General features: G+C 43.2%; 1 protein-coding gene across 2 annotated transcripts; it reads right to left on the bottom strand.

The window, feature by feature from the left end:
* Positions 1 to 2,814: 2,814 nt before the first annotated feature.
* FEZF1 (FEZ family zinc finger 1) lies at positions 2,815 to 5,177 on the bottom strand. 2 transcript variants are annotated; one of them, XM_020966341.1, is made up of 5 exons: positions 4,731 to 5,177; positions 4,371 to 4,586; positions 4,061 to 4,195; positions 3,643 to 3,775; positions 2,815 to 3,152 (listed from the first exon to the last, which is right to left on the bottom strand). In XM_020966341.1, exons 1-5 carry the CDS (start codon positions 5,175 to 5,177, stop codon positions 2,815 to 2,817), a joined length of 1,269 nt encoding a protein of 422 aa, XP_020822000.1. The 2 variants fall into 2 exon arrangements, with proteins under 2 accessions (XP_020822000.1, XP_020821999.1); XM_020966340.1 differs by having other exon boundaries at positions 4,371 to 5,177.
* Between the last annotated feature and the right edge of the window lie 14,169 nt (positions 5,178 to 19,346).

Below are 19,346 nucleotides of genomic sequence, written 5' to 3'. Positions count from 1 at the left end.
CAGCTGTGACTGGATGGGGCCAATTTGGGGATAGGATTAGAGAGCAAGCCTGGGTGTCAGGGAAAGACAAGGTTTCTCAGGGTTGTAATGATTGAGAATCCATGTAATTATGGATTAGGTACTTCCATAGGCAAAAGAAAAGCATTATAGGGAGACAGCTTTTCAAACTTAAATCTGGCAAATATCTCCTGGTAACAAAGGACACTGGTGGGTTAGGGAAAGAGGAATATAAATGGAGAGCCAGGATAAATTAGGATTACGCCTAATGATTTAAATTCTGGGGCTTCGGAAAGTTTCACTGCCTGAAAGCGACAGTGACTTGGGATCCCCATGACCCAGACATCGAATACAGTCTGCCAGTCACAACGAAATTCGCTTTTTAATGTACTTCTTAAATCGTACTTTCGTTGTTTTTCGATTCTCTCTCCTTCCTGCCCTTTCCTCCAATGTGTTTTACCTTAAGGGCATCTCAGTTTGCTTTTGCTCCCAAATGACCCGGATGAAGAATTCATCATCAATCTTTATAGCCCCAGAGCACCAAAAGTAGACTTTTTCATTGATCCCTGGAGCCTTGACCACTTATTACCGTCTCTCCTCTAGAAATCCCCGCTGGTAACAAACATCCTCGAAAAGAGGGGAAAACTAGTAAGACACTCCTTTTTTGAAGAGCGGCTCGACTAAATTGCAAAGAAAATGTTGGGTAGCGTTTGAGAGGGTCTCTTCCTAGACCCTCTCAAAATGTAATGCCTTAGTCTAGTTCTCTCCTCCCACCCAAAGCGTACGCCTTCGTTCTTTCCCTTCAGAAATACAATGATGTAGTTTATTTAAAAAAAAATGTTCTTCCTCGTCAGTCTAGAGATCCTGAATTGACCCCACCCTTCGTACTAGCTGGGGGGGGGAAATCACCTCAGTTTCCCCTCCTCCCAAGCACTTGCCTTTAATGCGGCTCTGTTTTCGATTTTGACCAATAGCTAATTAAGGTGCTTGTGTGGAAAGGACATTGGAGGAGGAAAAGTATTTGGGAGTGGGGAGGAGACCCACCCTTCAGGACTAGCTCCGTCTTGTTTCGGACAGTGACATGGCTGGAGGCGAAAATCTTTGCAGCATGTCCAGTCACCTTCTTGTCCTCTTCTTGTCTTGGAACAAGGATCTCTAAGTTGGCGTCTGTCCCCTTCTCCTTGCAGTTAAGCAGACAGAGCTCAGAGCAGCAAGGAAGGAAGAGCGGGCTTGGTTGTGAGGCTTGTCTGGCAGCTTCTACTGAGCAGCTAATAGTATAACAACCCGGCTTTGATAAATCTGAACTAATTACCCCTCTTAATTAAAGTCTTTAGCAGTTGTTTCACTGTTTTGGCAAGAAAACAGGAGAGACTTGCAGTTAGAAAACACCAGAGCCTGGGCTCACAGCGGAGCTGCTGATTAACACTTGAAGCATTTCAAGGACCTGGCACCAACCACAGTTTGGTTTCCATCCATGTTCCCTCCTTGGATGAAGGTGCATTCGTCTATAAACATATACACTCATTAAAAACAAACCCTAACACAACACCACCAACAACAACCCCACAATATATTGAGGTTCCCATTGCCAGCTCTGGGTTCGTTATAGGTAAATAATACGTATGCAATATGCTCTATGTTGAACGTATACTTAATATTTATGAGGATGTTATTTTATATATGCCTTTCCTCATTATTCTTATTTTTAACATTCGAATGTTACAACTTTGAGATGTCACAGAGACTCGCTATCACTAGAAATCTCTATGACCAGTCCTTTGCAAGATCAAAAACTCAAAACTACTTCAGTACCTTTGCTTCTAGTCTCTTTCCATACCAATGCATCGGGAATAGGTTTTACAGAATGGTATTTTTTTTTAAATCAATGTTCTCATAGCTGAATAATACAGAGCTCTGAGATTTGTTGTTTAGCTTAGCATGTTCCAAGTATTTATTTTCACCAGTCAACGAATCAGTTTTCACGTGCAAGAATCAAAATTGAAATTCAAATCCATACGTAAAGAACCAGCCCGATCCAGTATATATAGGCATACCTGTGTATTTGTGTGGTGTATTTTTAGGTTAAGTATTTATGTATGTCTTTATGTATTCACACCTGTGCATATATGTATGTGTATACATTAATTTGTAAACACATAATGTGGGAATGTATATATGTGTATGTATATTTACATATACACATGATGCAGGGTACTATCTGTATACATATACACACATACAAAGTATTTTGTGTATGCATATTGTGTATGTATTTATACACATACATACATGCAAATATACTGTATTTGTGATACTCAAGGGAAAGAAGAGATAAAGCGATCAGCAGGCATCTTGAGATGGCAGAATCAACACAATGGAAATATATACAATAATAAAATTAAAGTGATGCAGCATTCCCGGATAGGATAATACAGATCCCAATAAATACAGCAGAAATTTGCTTTTTTAAAAAAACAAAACGAAAACACCATCTCTCCACCCGAGATGAAAAAAGTCTTATTTTGTTTTTAAGAAAATTAACAACAGAAAAAAAATTTTTAAAAAAACCTTTCATGACTGTTAGTGGCTATATCAAGTATAATACACAAAACCGTTTAGCAGGTGCATGCAAAGAGGCCAAAGGGCGGTGGCGACAGAGCCTTCTGGTAGCCTCCCCCAAGGTGAGGAGACTGGGTGTGTGCTGTCTGCTCCCAGGTGTCAGGCCGCATCAGCACGCATTTTCCCACTGCAGCTCATCGGCGTCGTCGAAAAAGCAGCGGAGACCACGGGCCTGGCAGAAGTCGCAGGTCAGCTCTCTCACTGGTGGCCCTGATGAAGAGGAGGCTGCAATGACCCAGGAGGTGGCGGCGGGGGTATCGGAGGCTGGGGCTGCATCGGGGGCTGTGGGTCAGCGCCGGCCTCGGCTGGGGCCCGGGGCAGCCCCAGGGCGCTATCGTGCAACTTACGGACGTGTTTCTTGAGGTCAAAGTTCCTACAGAAGCCCTTGCCGCAGGTGGGACAAGTGAAGGGTTTCTTGTCGTTGTGGGTGTGCATATGGAAAGTCAGGTTGTAGACCTGGTGGAAAGCCTTGTTGCAGATGTTGCATTTGAACTGCTTCTCCCCGCTGTGAGTCAGCTTGTGGTTTTTGTAATTTCCTGAAACATACAAAGGACAGGAATATTACTCTTGAAAGCGGAAAGGGAAGGAGGTGGAGAGGGTAGAAAGGTGGTGGAAGCCAGCCGGATGGAGGCCAGAGAACTTCTGCGGGTCCTCTTGCTGGTAGCAGGCTGGGACTCAAAGCCCCGTTCTCTTTCATTTCTCTGCCTTTTTTTTTCAAACTTCATCTTTTTAAAAATTCTAATTTTCCTAGGATCCAGATTGTTAAGGCCTTTATTTACTCATTTTAACGAAACGAATTTGTGCATTCAAGTAAAAAAAAAATAACACCTGTTTTCTTCTTTAATACGAAACCGACCCAGACTCCGGAAAGGCGACAAAACACTGAAACACAAACTAAATTGCAAAATAAACTGTGGTATAAAAATTATCTTCCTAAATGTGTTTAAATAAATTAAGCCGAGCTCTTGGTGAAAGAAAATAGCAAGAGTAACAACAAAAAAAGATAGCGGGGTTCGTATTTTGTACCTTTTTGATGAAATCCTTTGCCACAGAATTCACAAACAAAAGGTTTGTAGCCAGCGTGTATCCGAGTGTGAGTATTTAAAGTGGAACTTCTGTTAAATGCTTTACCGCATTGGTTACATTTGTGAGGTTTTTCCTAGAAAGGGAAGAAACAAAGGAGTCAGAATATTTGTTTTTGCTTTTGTTTTTTAGTGGAGGAAAGCGAAGTGGAAACTGGCAAGGTAACATTCTGCCTTTCTCCCCGCGTACTTCCCATGCATAAACAAAGGAGAGGAGAAAAAACTCCCCAACAATTCTTGAATATAACCATTTTCAGGGGCCCCTTTCGAACAAATAGGGAACTAAAACGTGGAAGTCTAAAATCTTTCAGTGAAAAGCTGGGAAAGAAGTGATCGACCTCCACATGACCAACGTTACTTACCTGGGTGTGAATGATCTTGTGACGGCAGAGGGTACTCGCTTGTCTGAAGCCCTTTCCGCAAACTTTGCAAACAAAGGGTCTGGCTCCTGTGTGCACCGGCATATGACGGGTTAAGTTATAATGCGCGTTAAATACCTTTAAAGTTGAACACAAATTGAGCAGGTTAGCGGCACTGGTATATTCAAGTTTTAACTGGGGTAGGGGTAAGGATGGGGGACATGGGGGAGGGAAATAACCTTTTTTTAAAGACCAGCCACAGCAACACATCTGAAAGCCCAGGTCTCCCAGCTAAACCAAACCAAGTACTTGCCTTTCCACACACTTCGCAGGTGAAAACTTTTGGTTTGCTGTTGGGAGAGCCTCGGTTGAATTCTGAGGTTTTGAAAGCAATTTTTTCCGAGAGGATCTGGGCACTTTCTTTCATGTAATGTTGTAGCTGAGCCTGGGACAAGTCTTTGAAAGCCACTCCCGAAGGGTATTTTTCCACAGTCGGGACGACCAGTTTGTTTCTCTCAGCTAAATACGTCTTGGGTTGTGGGTGTAAAGGGGAACTGAGGAAATAGGAGGCCACTGGGTGGATGTTGACACTGGCCGACGGGTGACAAGGACTATCGCCCCGGTTGAAATAGCACAGAGCCCCCATGGCATGGAAAGAGGAATGGTTGACCACTCGAGGTCGGACCAATTTATACTGCTGTAGAGGCAAAGCATCGCGAGCAAAGTCTCCCTTCAGACTCAACGCACAGTTCAACAGATCGCTGCAGCTAAAGGACGAGGATGCCGGTGAAGAAGTGGAGTCCAGGTTAGTTTTTCTTGGTTCCGACCCTGTCATCCCTGATTTGGGGCCGGTATCGTAGGTCACCGGCACGAAGGGAATCATGCACGGGATCGATGAGTTGAGGTGCAAGGAGTGCTTGGGGTCTCCTTTGGGTACAGATCCCTGTAGGAAATGGGGGACGGGCATAGACTTGGGTTCTGGAGTCCTGGCCATTATTCTTTCAATGGAAAAGGCGAGGGGTTTGGAAGCGCTGATCATGTTGCTTCTAGCCGGCAGGCTCTCTCTAGACGGAGGAGTCGCTAAGATTTTTGTGGTCGGGTGATGGGAACTACAATCCATGTCTGCCTTGCATGTGTGAGCCGGATCCAAGCTGCTATCGTAGACGCCTCTTTTTTTCCGTCTTGTCACTGATCTGCAGATTGGAAGACGAGCACCATCAACACCACCACCATCCTCCTCCTCCCCCCCAGCATCACCAGCCGAACCAGCCTTCCCAGTCCAATGGACTCATGCCAGCCCATCGCAGTTTACTTGGCGTACCAATGACTCGGGGACAATCACTACTTATTTCTATCAATAGAAAGTGTTGTGTCAATAACGCAGCAAAGATCTCGCCAATCGTTAACTTCCAAGAGGAGAAGGTAAACTAGATAATTGCTCAATTCGCTTCCAACAGTCAACAGGAAAACTTTTTTTTTCCTCCTCTTCAGTAAGCGACCACTTTTCATTGGTGAGTGAGACTTCCCCCGCCCAGAAAAGGCGGGGGCGCTCTCCCGGCTTCTGCCCTCCTCTCGATCTCTGGCGAGCTCAGTCGCTCGCCGGCGCACCCTTCCTCCCTCCTCTACCTTTTTCTCCGTCTTTTTAATTCGCAATCTGCTTAACCAGGCTTTAGAGGCCAAGCAAATCTGAGATCAATTTTCTCGTTTAGCTCTAAGTGACATCATCTAAAATCATTGTGCTACGGCTAAATAAGGAAACGGAGCCTAATTTAGGGGCAAACGCCAGGCTATATTTATCAAACTCGGTGCTGTGGCAAGCAGCCTCTGTCTCAGCCGCAGCAAGCGCAAAAGGAGTTCGTGGGTTTCCTTGCGCGTTTCCAGCCCTGACCCTGATGGTGCCGTTTGGCTGCCTGGCATCTGCTCGGGCTGCCTCGGCTATGCTCTGGCTGTGGCTTCTGCTGCCGCTGCACCTGACTCCCCGCAGCCTCTCGGTGCTATCTCCCTGGGCGGGCACAACTGGAGGGTCAGAGGGTTGGACTCAACTGGAAGACCCCAGCCAGGTAAAATGCCCCTGAGAGTTAAAGGGCCCCTGAGAACTTCACGCATATGTGTATGCTTTTGAAACTCCAAGTAACCCCCATGTCCATAGAAAGTTGAGAAGAAGTTGCGGGCCCCACTTCCCCTAAATATTGGCCTCTCTCAAGCTCAAAGTATCAAGAAGCCTTAAGAAAACTTCAACCCTCGATCCACTTCAGTACAAATACACACACACACACACACACACACACACACGCACACACGCTCTTACATATTGACACTCTGACAAGGAGACGGTGGGGGGAGGAGGCGCTCTTATTTAACCAGCTGTCACTCAGCTAAAGTTCTCTTGTTTTTGTCTTTTGCCTAAATAGAGAACAGTGAAATTCGCTATTATTCCAGCCCCTCCCCCACCTCACCCTCCACCCAGGGCCAAAGCAGCTCAAAGCCCCGAGGACTGTGGGCGGAAGTCGCGACCTGGGGTCTCTGATCGTAGTGCGGTACCCAGGGCGAGGGAATAGCCACCCGGGCTAGCTGGGAGAGCGAGGGTCGAGCGGCCGGACCGTCTTGCCTCCCGCAGAGAGCAATGGAGACCCTGACCTCCGAGCACTGGCTCCAGGTTGTCCCCAAGCCTGCCCCTTGGCTCTCTCCCCTACCCAGCTCTCTCCCGGAGCGGGCCTTGGGGGAAAGCTGCCACTCGAATCCTAGCGCGCGAGAAGGCAGGCTGGAGCTGCTCAGGACACTGCGGGCTGGGAGGCAGTTCCTCGGCCTTTGGTCCACCCTGGTGAGAGGACACTGGGGCCGAGAGGTCGCGCAGTCCCGCCTAAGATGGGGATAGAAGAGTGGCTACCTCCGCTCTACGCCTCCCTGCCCAGTGGCTCTGTTCCCGGGCCGGAGAGAAAGGTGAGGGACGCTACGGATGCAGCTCACCTTGATTGTGTGTGTGTGTGTGTGTGTGTGTGTGTGTGTGTGTGTCTTGTGTATGCGTTTGTATCTGTGTCTGTGTCTGCGCTCGTCAGCCATCGGGCCACGAGGGCGACGGAACGCAGCAAAACTCGCGCGAGCTGAGGAGCAGGCCCTGTGCAAGGAGGACTTTAGAAGAAGATCTGTGCTTACTTGCTGAGCTTGTGATTGCAGTGGGACAAGAAGGGAAGGAGGGACGGGTTTGACAAAGGTGGGCACTAGCTCGTGTAGGGAACTAGCATGAACCTGCTTTTCTCCAGAGCCCCTCAAAACAACGTGTGGGACAAGCCTTCCCTCTCTCCTGCCCCTGCGTCTTCTCTTGTTGATTGGGAAGGGTAAAGAGCAGAGGCGCCCGGGCTCCGGCTGAGGATAAGGCCAACAAACTCTAGGATTATTGTGCTTCTAGCGGAGGAGCCGAATTCCTATTCTTGGCAGTGAGAAGTTGGACCCGGGGTCTTAAGTATCTTCTTCCACATCTCTGCACATTCCAGCTACTTCTCCTACTTTGGGCCTTATCTCTACACCAGCTCCCGCCCCTCCCTCCCAGATAAGCTCCTGCCGGACACTCCACGCGCTGGAGATAGCACCACCCTACCCCCACTTCTCTTCTCTTCCGCCCCTCCGTGAATGGGACACAGCTGTCAGGGGAGGAGAGGAGTGTGTGTGCGTGCGTGTGCGTGTGTGTGTGTGTGTGTGTGTGTGTATGTGTCCGCGCGCGCGCGCCCAGGAGCCCGCGGATTGAATGGGTGATGGGGACGCCGCCGGGTGGGAGGGGGGACTGAGAGGCGGGAGGTGGTATTTTCAAGGGCTCCGGAGTAATGGCCCAGATGCTATTGGCCTCGCGAACAACTGCAAAGGAAGGGGTAACTCTCAGGTACCCCGGATAGTGGGAAGAATTGAGGGAAGAAGAGGATAAAGATGGGGATGGGACCACTGTGAGGGGGAAGGGAGGGGAACGATATGATGCCCCTCCCGCATTGCCTGGAGGTGTAAGGTTGGGACTGAGCCGGCTAGCTGGAGTGAATTTAGCTTCTGGAGCCGAAGACGGTAAAAGGCACGGGACACCCGGAAGGAGGAATTCCTTTTGGAGGAACTTTTAGTAAAAGTTAGGACATTAAAAAAAAGCCTGTCAGGAAGGTATTTTCTTTCCTTTTACTGATGGGGCTGCTAGTCCTGTCTCCTCCCATTCCTTGCACAGACAAAGGGGAAAGTGGTGGCGCTGGGAGAAGAAGGGGGAAGTATAAAGGAGAGGAAGAGAAAGGGGTGCCGATCCTGCGACAGATGGGTCGCGGTTAAGACTTTAATTGCTGCCTTTTGGGAGCTGATCAGGTTCCTTTCCTACCTGCTGCTTCCCAGCATCGAAAAATCCCCTTTCTATAGTACTCCCTCCAGCACAGGACCAGATTGAAGAAAATGGCCAAGCAACACAGTCAGGCATTGATTGGAAAGAGCCTGAACTCCCCCAGAGGAGTTAACTTTCACAACTTACCCAATTGCGGAGTTTTACCTGCCTTCTGGGTTGAATGTTTCCACTTCGCTTTAAGTTCGCCTAGGGCACCTCCTTCCTCTCCCCTCCCCCCCTCCAGAACCTCAGTGAAAGTTTCAATGTAACCTAGGTAAATTTCTCCTTCAATGCATACTGAACTAAGAAGGGAAACTATTGACTTATTTCTTATTTTTTTAAAGCTTTAATATATTTAATATGGCAACAGCTGCTTTTCACTGGTCGTTTTGGGATGTGCCTTTTTGACATGTGTTTGAAAGTAAAATCTACTGCAGTGTCATTTGAGCAGTATAAGTATTCCAAAGCAGCAATTATAGCCTTCCATTAAGATAATGTTGGGCTTAAGTGCTAAGGAGCTGCTTTGTACATCAAATCTTCATAATTCATTACTTGTTAATCAATATGTTCTTGTTCACCTTAAAGGAAAACCTGTTTTAATCTGAAAGACAGAGGGAGAAAGAGAGGGGAGGGAGAGGAAGACAGAGAGGGAGAGGGAGAGAGAGAGAGGGAGGGAGAGAGAGAGAGAGAGAGAGAGAGAGAGAGAGACTGAGACTTAACGTCTACAGATGTTAAGCCAGAACTCTTCTACCTACCTATTTCTTCCCATCCACGACGCTCAAAAAAATAAAATAAAACAAAATAAAAAGATAAGGTAGTTCAGGATTTTGGCAACACTCTCCCCACCTCCACAGCAAATCAGAAATTCTGGAGCTTCTATTTAAAAAGGGGGGGGGAAACAGAAAGAAAAAAAGAAAATAGGTTCAGCTCTTGAAAATTCAGTTCAGCGTGCAAAAGCAGCATAAAGAGAATGGAGAGGGGGTGATTTCTTCGGTAGTAATATAATAGTTCGCGTGGTTTCTTTGGGTTTTCTTACTAGACTCTTGCTTACTAGACTTCATCCCACCCCCTTTTTTCAATCAACCCCATGGCTAATTGTTTTTCCACGTAAAAGGAAAGGAAATAGTTATTTGCTTCCCCCACATCTTCACCTTCACTTTAGTTCCTACTCCGAAGCTGAATTCCAAGTTTATGGGTTTGTTCTGAATGAGAGATACCTAGATAACCTGGGCAATTTGCTCCCTTCATGTGCTAATGCATGAAGTGCCTCCTCCTCTTTCACATCCCCTCCTCCTCCACACCCCCACACTCAGTGCCCAAGTTAAGGCCTTCTAGGAGATAGGAGTAAAACTTGTACTTATGTAAAATAATTTAATATCCCCTCAGGACCAGCTCCTGTTCTTTTCTTAGTTAATTGGTTTTGCATTTCATTCCTTCCTAAACTATGTTCTTGACATTGCTCACTTGCATTATTTTCATGAGATATCTAACGTACATTTAAATCCCAGCTACAGGAAAAATCATCTCTTGGTTAGGATTACTATAGTCTGAAATAAAAGGCGATTATATAAAGATGTAAAATACCAAATAATCCTTAATCTTTAATTTCTTCCTTCTTAGCACAGTACATAATTCCATCGTATTTTAAGAAATATAAAATGAATTGCAAAGTATAATAATTTTCAACCTTCTGCCACGTGTATTAATCTTTCCCTTGAAGTGTTTAACAGTTTTCACTCCCCTCTAATTCCCCCTCCCCCCTCCGGCTGCCCCAAGCATCTCAGAGCAGGTTGTGTTTCAGCCTCAATCAGAGAACAAAAAACAATCTTCTTTCACTATGCAGCTTATTAGCTGCAGTGGAACTAGACGGAGGGAGGGAAGCGGAACACATATTATTATTTGGGATTACTTTTTCTGGGTAATTTTGCTCATCCATACGTCTGCCTCTTAAGAAAAAAAAATCAAAGGAAACATACTTTTCTTCTGAAGATCGAGGAACGCGTCCAGAAACATCTAAGGGTTTGATTCCTGCTTCTGCCTTTTTCATTAAATTTTTTTTTTGCTGATTTTTAATTTTAATGATTATGGAGGAAGAAATGTGAAAGGTACTGAGAAGTTATGGGGGAAAAGGCAGTGTCTTCTTTATATCTGTATTAACAAATAAACGAATACACTCTTTTTTCAATATAAGTGGACTGGAGGATTTCAGAGTTATTAAAGCTATTCCCCGGAGGAGTTAGTTCTAGGCTCTAGAGGAGATAGCAAAATAATGCATATTTTTATAGTCTTCGTTTCATCGGTTGCAAAGAAACAGAATAAAAATCTTCATTATTCTCATATTTTATATAGCGAATAAAATGAAAAAGGATGGAATCGGGTACGAATCAGTAAAGTTAAAAGGATCTTGTCTCCACTCCTTTTTTGGGGGGAGAGGTACTTGTCTAGTTCTTTTTTGTTATTGTTACAATTGGTTTTTTGTGGTTTTTTAAATTACTATTTAATAAAGACAAAACAAAACAACTGTAACTTCGCTTTCAAAACGTAGCATTTGAACATAAAGCCAATCCAAAGTAAGTAAGCAAAATAAATTGCTGGTAGATTGACTCCATAAGCCCAGGCTATTTTCGCTCTTGCTCTTAAACTAGAAATTAATCACCCTTTGGGCAGTCGTGGGAGTACTGGTTTTTTACCTCATCCGAGACTCAGGAATTGAACTCTGCACGATCAGAAGGATCAGAAAGAGAGGTTTATAGGTTGCTATCTTTTCTAAGCTATCTTTTCTAAGCTGCATAGAATCCTAGTCTGGGAAATCATCGGTTTTGTTTGCAGTTAAGTTCACAGCAGTGATAGAATTCGGAATAGGAAAGATTGAGCGGCTCTCCTACACAGACGTCCACTTCTCCAAATTCAATATTCAACCTCGGAAATAAACTAAATGCATAAAAGGTCCCTTGCGGAGTAGATTCCGCCAAAGGATTTTATCTCATCGTGCATGAATTCTTCAGCATTTCGTTTCCCTCTTTCGCTATTAAAAAATAATTCTACCTATCTTCTGTAAAATAAAAATCAGATTCAAAGATGTTCTTGATATCAAGTGATCCAAAAACAACTGATTTTTTCTAAATATCTCTTTGCCTGAGAAATAAGGTGTCTAAGTAAAAATAAAAGTAGCAGAGTTATGTAAAAGGATGCTAATCTGAGACAAAACAATTGTAAAATGCAGAAATTCGTCAGGACATTTCTTTCTTCTTTTCTAGATCAGGACCCGCGGTTCATCCCAACCTTTCTCCACCTCGCTAACCCGACTCCATACTCACTTCCCTGATATTCTTGATAGAGGTTGTAGTTCCTTCCTCCATCTAGTTGGAGAAGCAAGAGATGACTTTCCAAGGGCCAGGGCAGAGGTTTTAGAAAGGATACGCAGGGTGCTTTAAGCCTGGGTTGCTTTTATTACCGAATAGTCTAATCGGGACCAATTAAACTTCGTGTAAAATAAAAACGTCTTCTAGCTTTTAATAAACAGGTTTATGTTTCTGATTCCTGATTCCAACTATTTGAAGTGTGGAGAGAACAAGACTGAGAATAGCTTTAAGATTCTGACCTTTTTGGAAAAGCGTAGGAATGGGAGAAATATTAGTGCTGCTTGATAAGGGAGGGAAGGGTTGGGGGATGAGGGACAAATAGGAAAGTTTCAAACAGCCAAATTTAACTTCTTTTATCCTGTTCTGTGCAGGAATACTTAACACAGAAGCTCCTCTGATTGCGACCCAGAAGAGGCAAAGCTGGAGGTGCTCAATCCAGTAGTTCCCCAGGCCCGGACCCAAGCTCCTACGAATTGTAGAAGTTCTTAGATTGGGGCTCTACGACTTCGATTCCGCTGATAGCGGCTGGCTGGACCGCTGGCGGGGACAATTACGAGATGCTACTCTCCCTCCTCCTTCCCCTCCCCCTTCCTAGCCCCCAGCCCCGCTTGCGCACGGGTTGTCTAGGAAGCTTCACGCGATCGAAGACTTAAAAAAAGCCAAAAGACCCAGCAAACAGTTTCAAGAGGCAGAATCGAATTTGGTTTTAGCTCGAAAAACAGACTGCAAAAAGTTGAGACTAGTCTAGGAAAATATTCAAAGAATCACAGAATCTGAAAACTGGAAAGGAGTTCAGGGGCCATTTGGTCTAACCAGTGCCTGAATAAGAAGTCCCTTTTATGACAAGATTCTCCCCAGATACCCAGAAACCGACATGAGGGTCACTTAATATTAAGTTCATTTGGAATAATGGGGATGACTTGAATCAGCGATTTTGCATTTTTTTCGTGGTAGCTTGAAAATTACTTTGGTGACAAAAGCTCAGTTAAAAATCAAATGCATTTTTTTTACTCTGATAGGCCTAAAAAATGAAATACTTCAGCCTATGTAACTAATTTTTTGTTGTCTAAACATGAATGACCTGTTTTAGTTTTTATGGAAAAAGTTTTCTTAAACTGCTTTGCTGAGGTGAGAAATAGGGGGCCAGACACGTTAGTATAAGCTTAAATTCCATTTCCTATATGGTAAATCCACATGCTGTAAGAATCCTTGGGTGCTGTCTCATTCCACTTTATAAATACTTAGGGTGACTCACTCCTGTAAGTCAGAATAAGGAAAGAGAATAGAATTTTCTTATGTAAGGCCCAACTCCACCCTGAAACTTGACCTTTCATTCTGGTTCATTTCTTCCAGTTGTCCTAATTCACTCTTCCCTCCTATGGTGTTGGGGAGAATATGAAGAGGAAAATCCCACTCCCCACAGCCCCCCATCCCATTCCTCTCCAACTTCCTTTTGAATTTTTCTACAGCACAGCAGGTTAGGAGGCTAGGAAACCTACTGGTATTATTCATTGGGGGGGGGGAACATTGATCTCCTTTAAGTATGGTCTTATGTCTTATCTGGAGCGGCCCTTCAGGCCCTCTCCTCTTCTTCACCAACAGTTGCTTGTTCTGGTGTTTTGAGAAATGTTTAGGTGATGATGCTCCATTGAGTATTACTGCCTAAAAATTAATAATTCAGAGTTAATTCCTACCCCTAAGGAAATATCAAGATACAGGATGACTTGAATCAGTGATTTTGCATTTTTTTCATAATAGCTTGAAAATTACTTTGGTGACAAGAGCTCAGTTAAAAAGTTGTTCAATTAAAAAAAAACAACCACTGAGAAATTCTCTTTATTCCTCCCCCTCAATTTTTTATTCATGTTCATAATTTGATGACAAGATGGATGAATGTAAAAGAAGTGAATATCCTATTTGCATTAATGTTGTACCTAAGGAAGAGCATATACTTGTATGTAAAGTCCACAGAGACATGAATGAGGGTTCTTAACTGTGATCCTAGACTTTCAGATGAAAAAAGAGCTTAAAGCTGTGTGTGTGATGTCACTAGCTCCCTGGAAGGCAGCAGTTACAACCCCAAAGAAAGTTATATACAAAAGCAACGTGAATGCAAGACTGTGCAAACCTTCAAAGGCATAGCTGAGGTTGATTTTCCTGGCTTACGAAGAAACTAAAGTATTTCCGCATAACCCTGCAATTGACAGCATCTCTGTGCTTTACATAACTGGAAAAACAGACATAAGCCTAAATGCCAAAAAATCAAAATTAACCAACACATCATTTCATCATTGCATTCCTGCACTAGATATGTTCCCAGTTTTGTCTTCCATAGCTTATTGCTCAGGACACAGGAAGTCTGAACTTTCACACTTGGGTCAGAAGGAGACACAGAAAGAACTTGATTTTAGTGATCGTGATTTAGATTTTCTACCAGTTTAAAAATGAAAAAAAAAGTAAAGCATATACTGGGTGCAAAAGGCATGATTTTTTTTAAAGTAGCCTCATTTAACTTTAATTTTAATGAAATTGTTCAAATTCCTAAATAAGCAAAAGTGAAAGTCGCTACTCAATGTCCAAAGAAGTATTGTTCATAAATACCATACATGTCATACTGTATGCATAGTTTTTTTTTTGGTGGTGTCATACCTATGATTTCATTAGTATAGAGGAGCTCCCAGTGTGGAATTTCCCTCCACCTATACAAATCAATAACTGATCAGTAATTTATCACCTTGGAAAGTTGCCTGGGGGTATTGAAAGGTTAGTGTCTTTCTAGGGGTAACTCATCTAGGAAGTCATAGATAAGATGCAGAATTTGCACCCATATTTGCTGACTCTTGTATTCACTAAGCAAAGTCTCTCATATACACAATACACTTGTAAAAACACTAATTTGCCGACTTGAAGGTGGGCTGCAGTAGTGAGAGAGTTACACAATGGAAAGGATTGTTGTCATATACGTACATGGTATAGACTCCCTCCACTCACCTCACATCTTTCTTTCTCTATCCTTTTTCCATATTTCTGCCTGCCTGTTTCTGATGGAAAAAAGAAAATGCAAGCCTTGGAGCCAGCTCACAGTTATTTTTTAACTATTCTTTATGGAATTTAGGGCAGTTATCATATCATTCCTTTCTATCCACACTGACTGTGGTCATATTCTCCTAAGTCTTTGGCAGGACATTTCAGCCAACCTCAAAGTGAATTTCTGGTTATTAAGTTCACTTAGTCTTATGGTAGCTTCAAGGTAAAAATCTTCTCCTTTTGCTTCCTTTGTCCTGAACTCCTCTTTCCTAATATCTTCCATTCTTGCCTGCCTTCTCTCCCTTGCTTCCTTTCCTTTACTCCTATCAGCCAAAGATTTTCCTCCTACTCCTTTCTCAATTGCAAAGTCAATGTGCTAAGTTTGGCATCTTCTCAACAAAACAATATGTTCACCTGGCTTATTCTCATTTCAAGGCGGTTAAGCTCAAACCTTTCTGCCTAGGTAGACAGATTCTAATTTGGAAACAAAGTCTCCCAATAGTAAGAATTGGATTACCATATATCCTCCTCTGCCTACAAACTGATAACAGTGTTCAGAAAGAATACTTCCTCTCTTCTACACTTGAAGGATATTAAAATAGAAATCATAGGATCTTTGATTTAGAAGTGGAAAGTATCCTAAAGGTCATTTTTCCCCCAATCAGTCTGTCACTCCCATAGGGTTTATTAAGTACCTATTATGTGCCAGGCACCGTGCTAAGCACTGGAGATACAAATAAAGATGAAAGACAGCCCTGGCTCTCAGGGAACTTCCAGTCTAGTGGGAGATATAACGTGCAAACAGCTATGTACAAACAAGATACGTACAGTATAAATTGGAGATAAGCAACAGAGGGAAGACATTAGAATTTACTGAGATCGGGAAAGTCTTCTTGCAGAAGGTGGGAGTTAGTAACAGAAACTTGAAGGAAAGCCAAGAAACAGATGAGAAAGCTGAGGTCCAGGGAGGTTGAAACTCTTATCCTCATAGTACTGACAGAGTTAGATTCTAACACGAGTCCTCTCTCTGACTCCAAATATGGCCAGGTTTTTGTTTGTTTTTGTTTTTACCAATTTTCCTCCCTCCAAAATGAACAACAGACAAGGACAAAATAGACTTCCTTAAGGCTACTTTCCATGCCTGCCTTGTCCAATAACATCCTGTTGCAACTTTTGGAATTTTTGATGGCCTGAAGAAAGTTCAGTTCACGGGTCCCTTGTCAGCATGAATAGATGATGATTACAGTGAAGATGCTTTACAATCTAAATAAAAAATGAAGAACACATTTAGGAGAAGGAATTATCTCTGAAAGAGGGGTAGGGACTCAAATGGTATTGTCTCTAGCAGTTTTTTCCATATAATGGGACTATTAAATCATGGCATAGAGAGTCAGTTTAAAAGGGATTTGAAAATAAAACAGGTAGAAAAGTGTGTGTATTATCACATTAAAGATTTGTTCTCAAAGGTGTTATCTAGGTTGGCTAGGGACTTGTACACTTGCAACTTTCCAATTTCATGCTTTAACATGAATCTCTTTTTTAGGGACTTTTTAAGAATCTCTTTTTTAGGGACTAAGGAATCCCAAGAAATGTCCTGACTCTTTGAGGCTTTACTAAAGCTTCAGCTGCCTGCCTGAATTGTATAGGACCACTTTTTTCCTTGCCTTTATTAGTTTTTGGATAATTTGTACATATTTATCAGTCAGACTTTAATTAAATCAGATTTCATCTAGATTACAGAATCCTTAAAACTGGCTCACATTTCTGAACATCCTTCAGATTTCAAAAGCAAATAGGAAAATTTTTATTTTAACCATGTTAATTAGTGAGTGGATCATAAATGAATGAATAAGCTCCCTTTCCATAGCAGATTGTGTTTAAAACAACAACAAAACAATAGGAAAGCAGAATTCCAACAGTGAATGAGCCCTCAAAGGCAGTGACATTCCAGACAACCTGCCCTTTGCTCCTCTTCCCAAATTTTCTCTCCCTCCCTAGTTTTCTCATTTGCCTTTTGAGATCCTCCCCTTTTGAAATTTTGTATACTTTTTTAAAAAACTAGGGTTTTTAACCTTTTTTGTGCGTCATGGACCCCTGTGGCAATCAAGTGTACCCTACCAATTGGACTGCTTCTCAGAATAATATTTTGTTGTCCACATTCATAATTGACAGAAATGATACATTTCTGTTAGAGGTTAGTTAAAAAATAAAAATTTGGTATTTTTTGTTTGTTTACTTTTGGTGGAGAGCCTTCAAAACGTATCCATGTATCCCCTAGTCCCCAGGTTAAGAACCTCTTGCTTTAGAATACAACTCTAACAAGCTCCCTCCTCCCAACCTCCTCTCCCAAGTTACTCTTGGCATTTTAACTAACTTTAAAACAAACAAAGCAAGAGCGAGTTTAACATCAGCAAAGGTTTATTGTTTTCACCAGGCATATCCATCTTTAGAAGATGCCACATGATTCAGGATGGGCCCCTTTTGACTTTTGCTCAAAGACAAGTTGACCTCCTTGGGGGTGGGGGTGGGGGCGAGGCGGGAAAAGGTGAGGTGGTAGTGAGAACCGAATCAAAGCAGCCCCTTCTTCTTGATTCTTTCCTGGGTCACAGGAAAACGAAAGGCTGCGGAGTCTTGCCGCTTTTCAGTTGGTTTTCAACCCCACTTGCCAATTCCACCACACTTTAGTTGTCATGAAATCGAGATACCTTGAAGGCCTGAAATAATAGCAGTAGTGAACATAGAAAATGGAAAGATCTTGGAAACGCTTTGACCAGAAGACAAACACGGAACTTCTTTTACGTATCTAGCCCTCCGAAATCACTCATCAAGTTAGGGAAAAATGAGACAGGCTGAAGGCGTTTCACCTATGCCCCCTTTCTGTGCAGGTTTCCTTGCAGCTCCATTAGCCCCCAGTGCACCTGCCACAGCTCTACATTGAGCCTGAAAGACAATTCGAAAGGACAGAGAAAGAAAGAAAAACAAAACAAAACAAACAAAAAACCCTACATTGATACAAAGGAGAAGTGTCGAGGGGGAGCCTAGAAGAGTTAAAATGTAGTGCCAGCAAAAGGCGCGGGGACTTGTTATTTTCTAGTTCAATTGTTTTCTGTTTCTGCTTTCCCACTGAAGTGGCGCCTGCCCCTGCCCCTGCCCCAGCCCCCTCTCCTTTCCTAATCCCTGCCCCAATCCTAGTCCAAGCACAGTCCAAGCATTCCGACACAAAAGAGAGGTTCAGGACGAGTTGGGATCCAGGAAGCCTCAGAGCAGCAGCCTGTGCTGTTCAAGCTCTCATATGAGTTGCACAAAGTGTTTGGCAGCCTAATTACTGAAGCGATTTCTTGCTCAGTCTATTCTTCTGCCAGCGTCTTTCAAGCTGTAGCTCCCAAAGAGATGCCTGCACGTTTTCCGTTTATTCAGTAGCCACCACCCAGTACTTCGGAAGCCCTTGGGAAGCGGCATATTTCAGTGGGTTGATTTTTTTTTTTTAATCTCAGTGCACTTTTCATGCAAGCATTGACTTTCTTTCTCTCATACACACACACACACACACACACACACACACACACACACACACACTCTTCTACTCCCCCCATCCCCACAATGCGTGCACTGCAATGAAGCATGAATGATAAGGCAAAGTAATGTGATTTCTGGCCAAAGTGTTCTCTTCCTTGATCTTTTAAGTAGTAAAACGTTTTAATGAACACATTTCGAAAAGAGTGATCTTAACTCGTGGTTTACACACACAGGTTCAAGGTCCTTCCCTTTTTCCCTTTCATAATACCTAGCCCACAGTATCAATGACAGACCAAAAGAAACTTTCCAAGTAATCTTTCTTCCTTTCTTCTTCTTCCTCCTCTCCCTGCCCCTAAATCTCTTTGGCTTTAGGGCGGCTTCTTTCTGAGAGTCGAAAGCAAAGGAGACTCCTTCTCTTCTTAACCCGCAGTTAAGTCTCGATCCCCTTTCCCCTCGTGTCTAACTGTATATGACTTTCACTACAACATTTATATTAGTAGATAAGACTTTCCAGATTAGATACTGGACTACTGCAGGTGAGACCACGATTTGGAATAACAAAAATTTCTTATTTCATGGTCCCTGATCATTGTGGTGGGTGTTGGAAAGAACACTTAGAACTGAATTCTGACTAACATAATCGGTTTTATTAATGTCACCAGATACCCTGCTTAACCAGGTGTTTCCTTCAAATCACTCCAACATTCACTTCCACCAGTGGTTTACCAGTCTAGTTCTTGAAGTTAGTGTTCTTTCCCAGGAAATGCTTGACAAAGTACCTCTCAAGGGATAAGATGTATGCTCTTGTGAAGCTTTATGGAAACCATATTCTTTATTCTGTAGTCACATCACTTAAAAACATCTGTTCTCCTAAAATCATTTCCTTGGAGTTAGAAATCATAATCTACTAACTCTGTGGTGTGATTTGGAGCAAGTGATTTAACCTTTAAAGTGTCAGTTTTCTCAACTGTAAAAGGAGGATGATAATCCCAAAACCTTCCTGGATCAAACAGCATCCTTGTGAGGATCAAATGGGACAAGG

Source organism: Phascolarctos cinereus, unplaced genomic scaffold, assembly GCF_003287225.1.
Source record: "Phascolarctos cinereus isolate Bilbo 61053 unplaced genomic scaffold, phaCin_HiC Scaffold_1;HRSCAF=81, whole genome shotgun sequence".
NCBI lineage: Eukaryota > Metazoa > Chordata > Mammalia > Diprotodontia > Phascolarctidae > Phascolarctos > Phascolarctos cinereus.
This window is presented reverse-complemented; position numbering and strand designations above follow the sequence as displayed.

Excerpts from the sequence above, each read along its gene's own strand:
- FEZF1 (XM_020966340.1), bottom strand. The coding sequence starts at position 5,177 with ATGGATTGTAGTTCCCATCACCCGACCACAAAAATCTTAGCGACTCCT. Across the intron at positions 3,776-4,060 it reads ACAAGATCATTCACACCCAG|GAAAAACCTCACAAATGTAA; the intron begins GTAAGTAACGTT and ends TTCCCTTTCTAG. Across the intron at positions 3,153-3,642 it reads CAAAGGATTTCATCAAAAAG|GAAATTACAAAAACCACAAG; the intron begins GTACAAAATACG and ends TGTATGTTTCAG.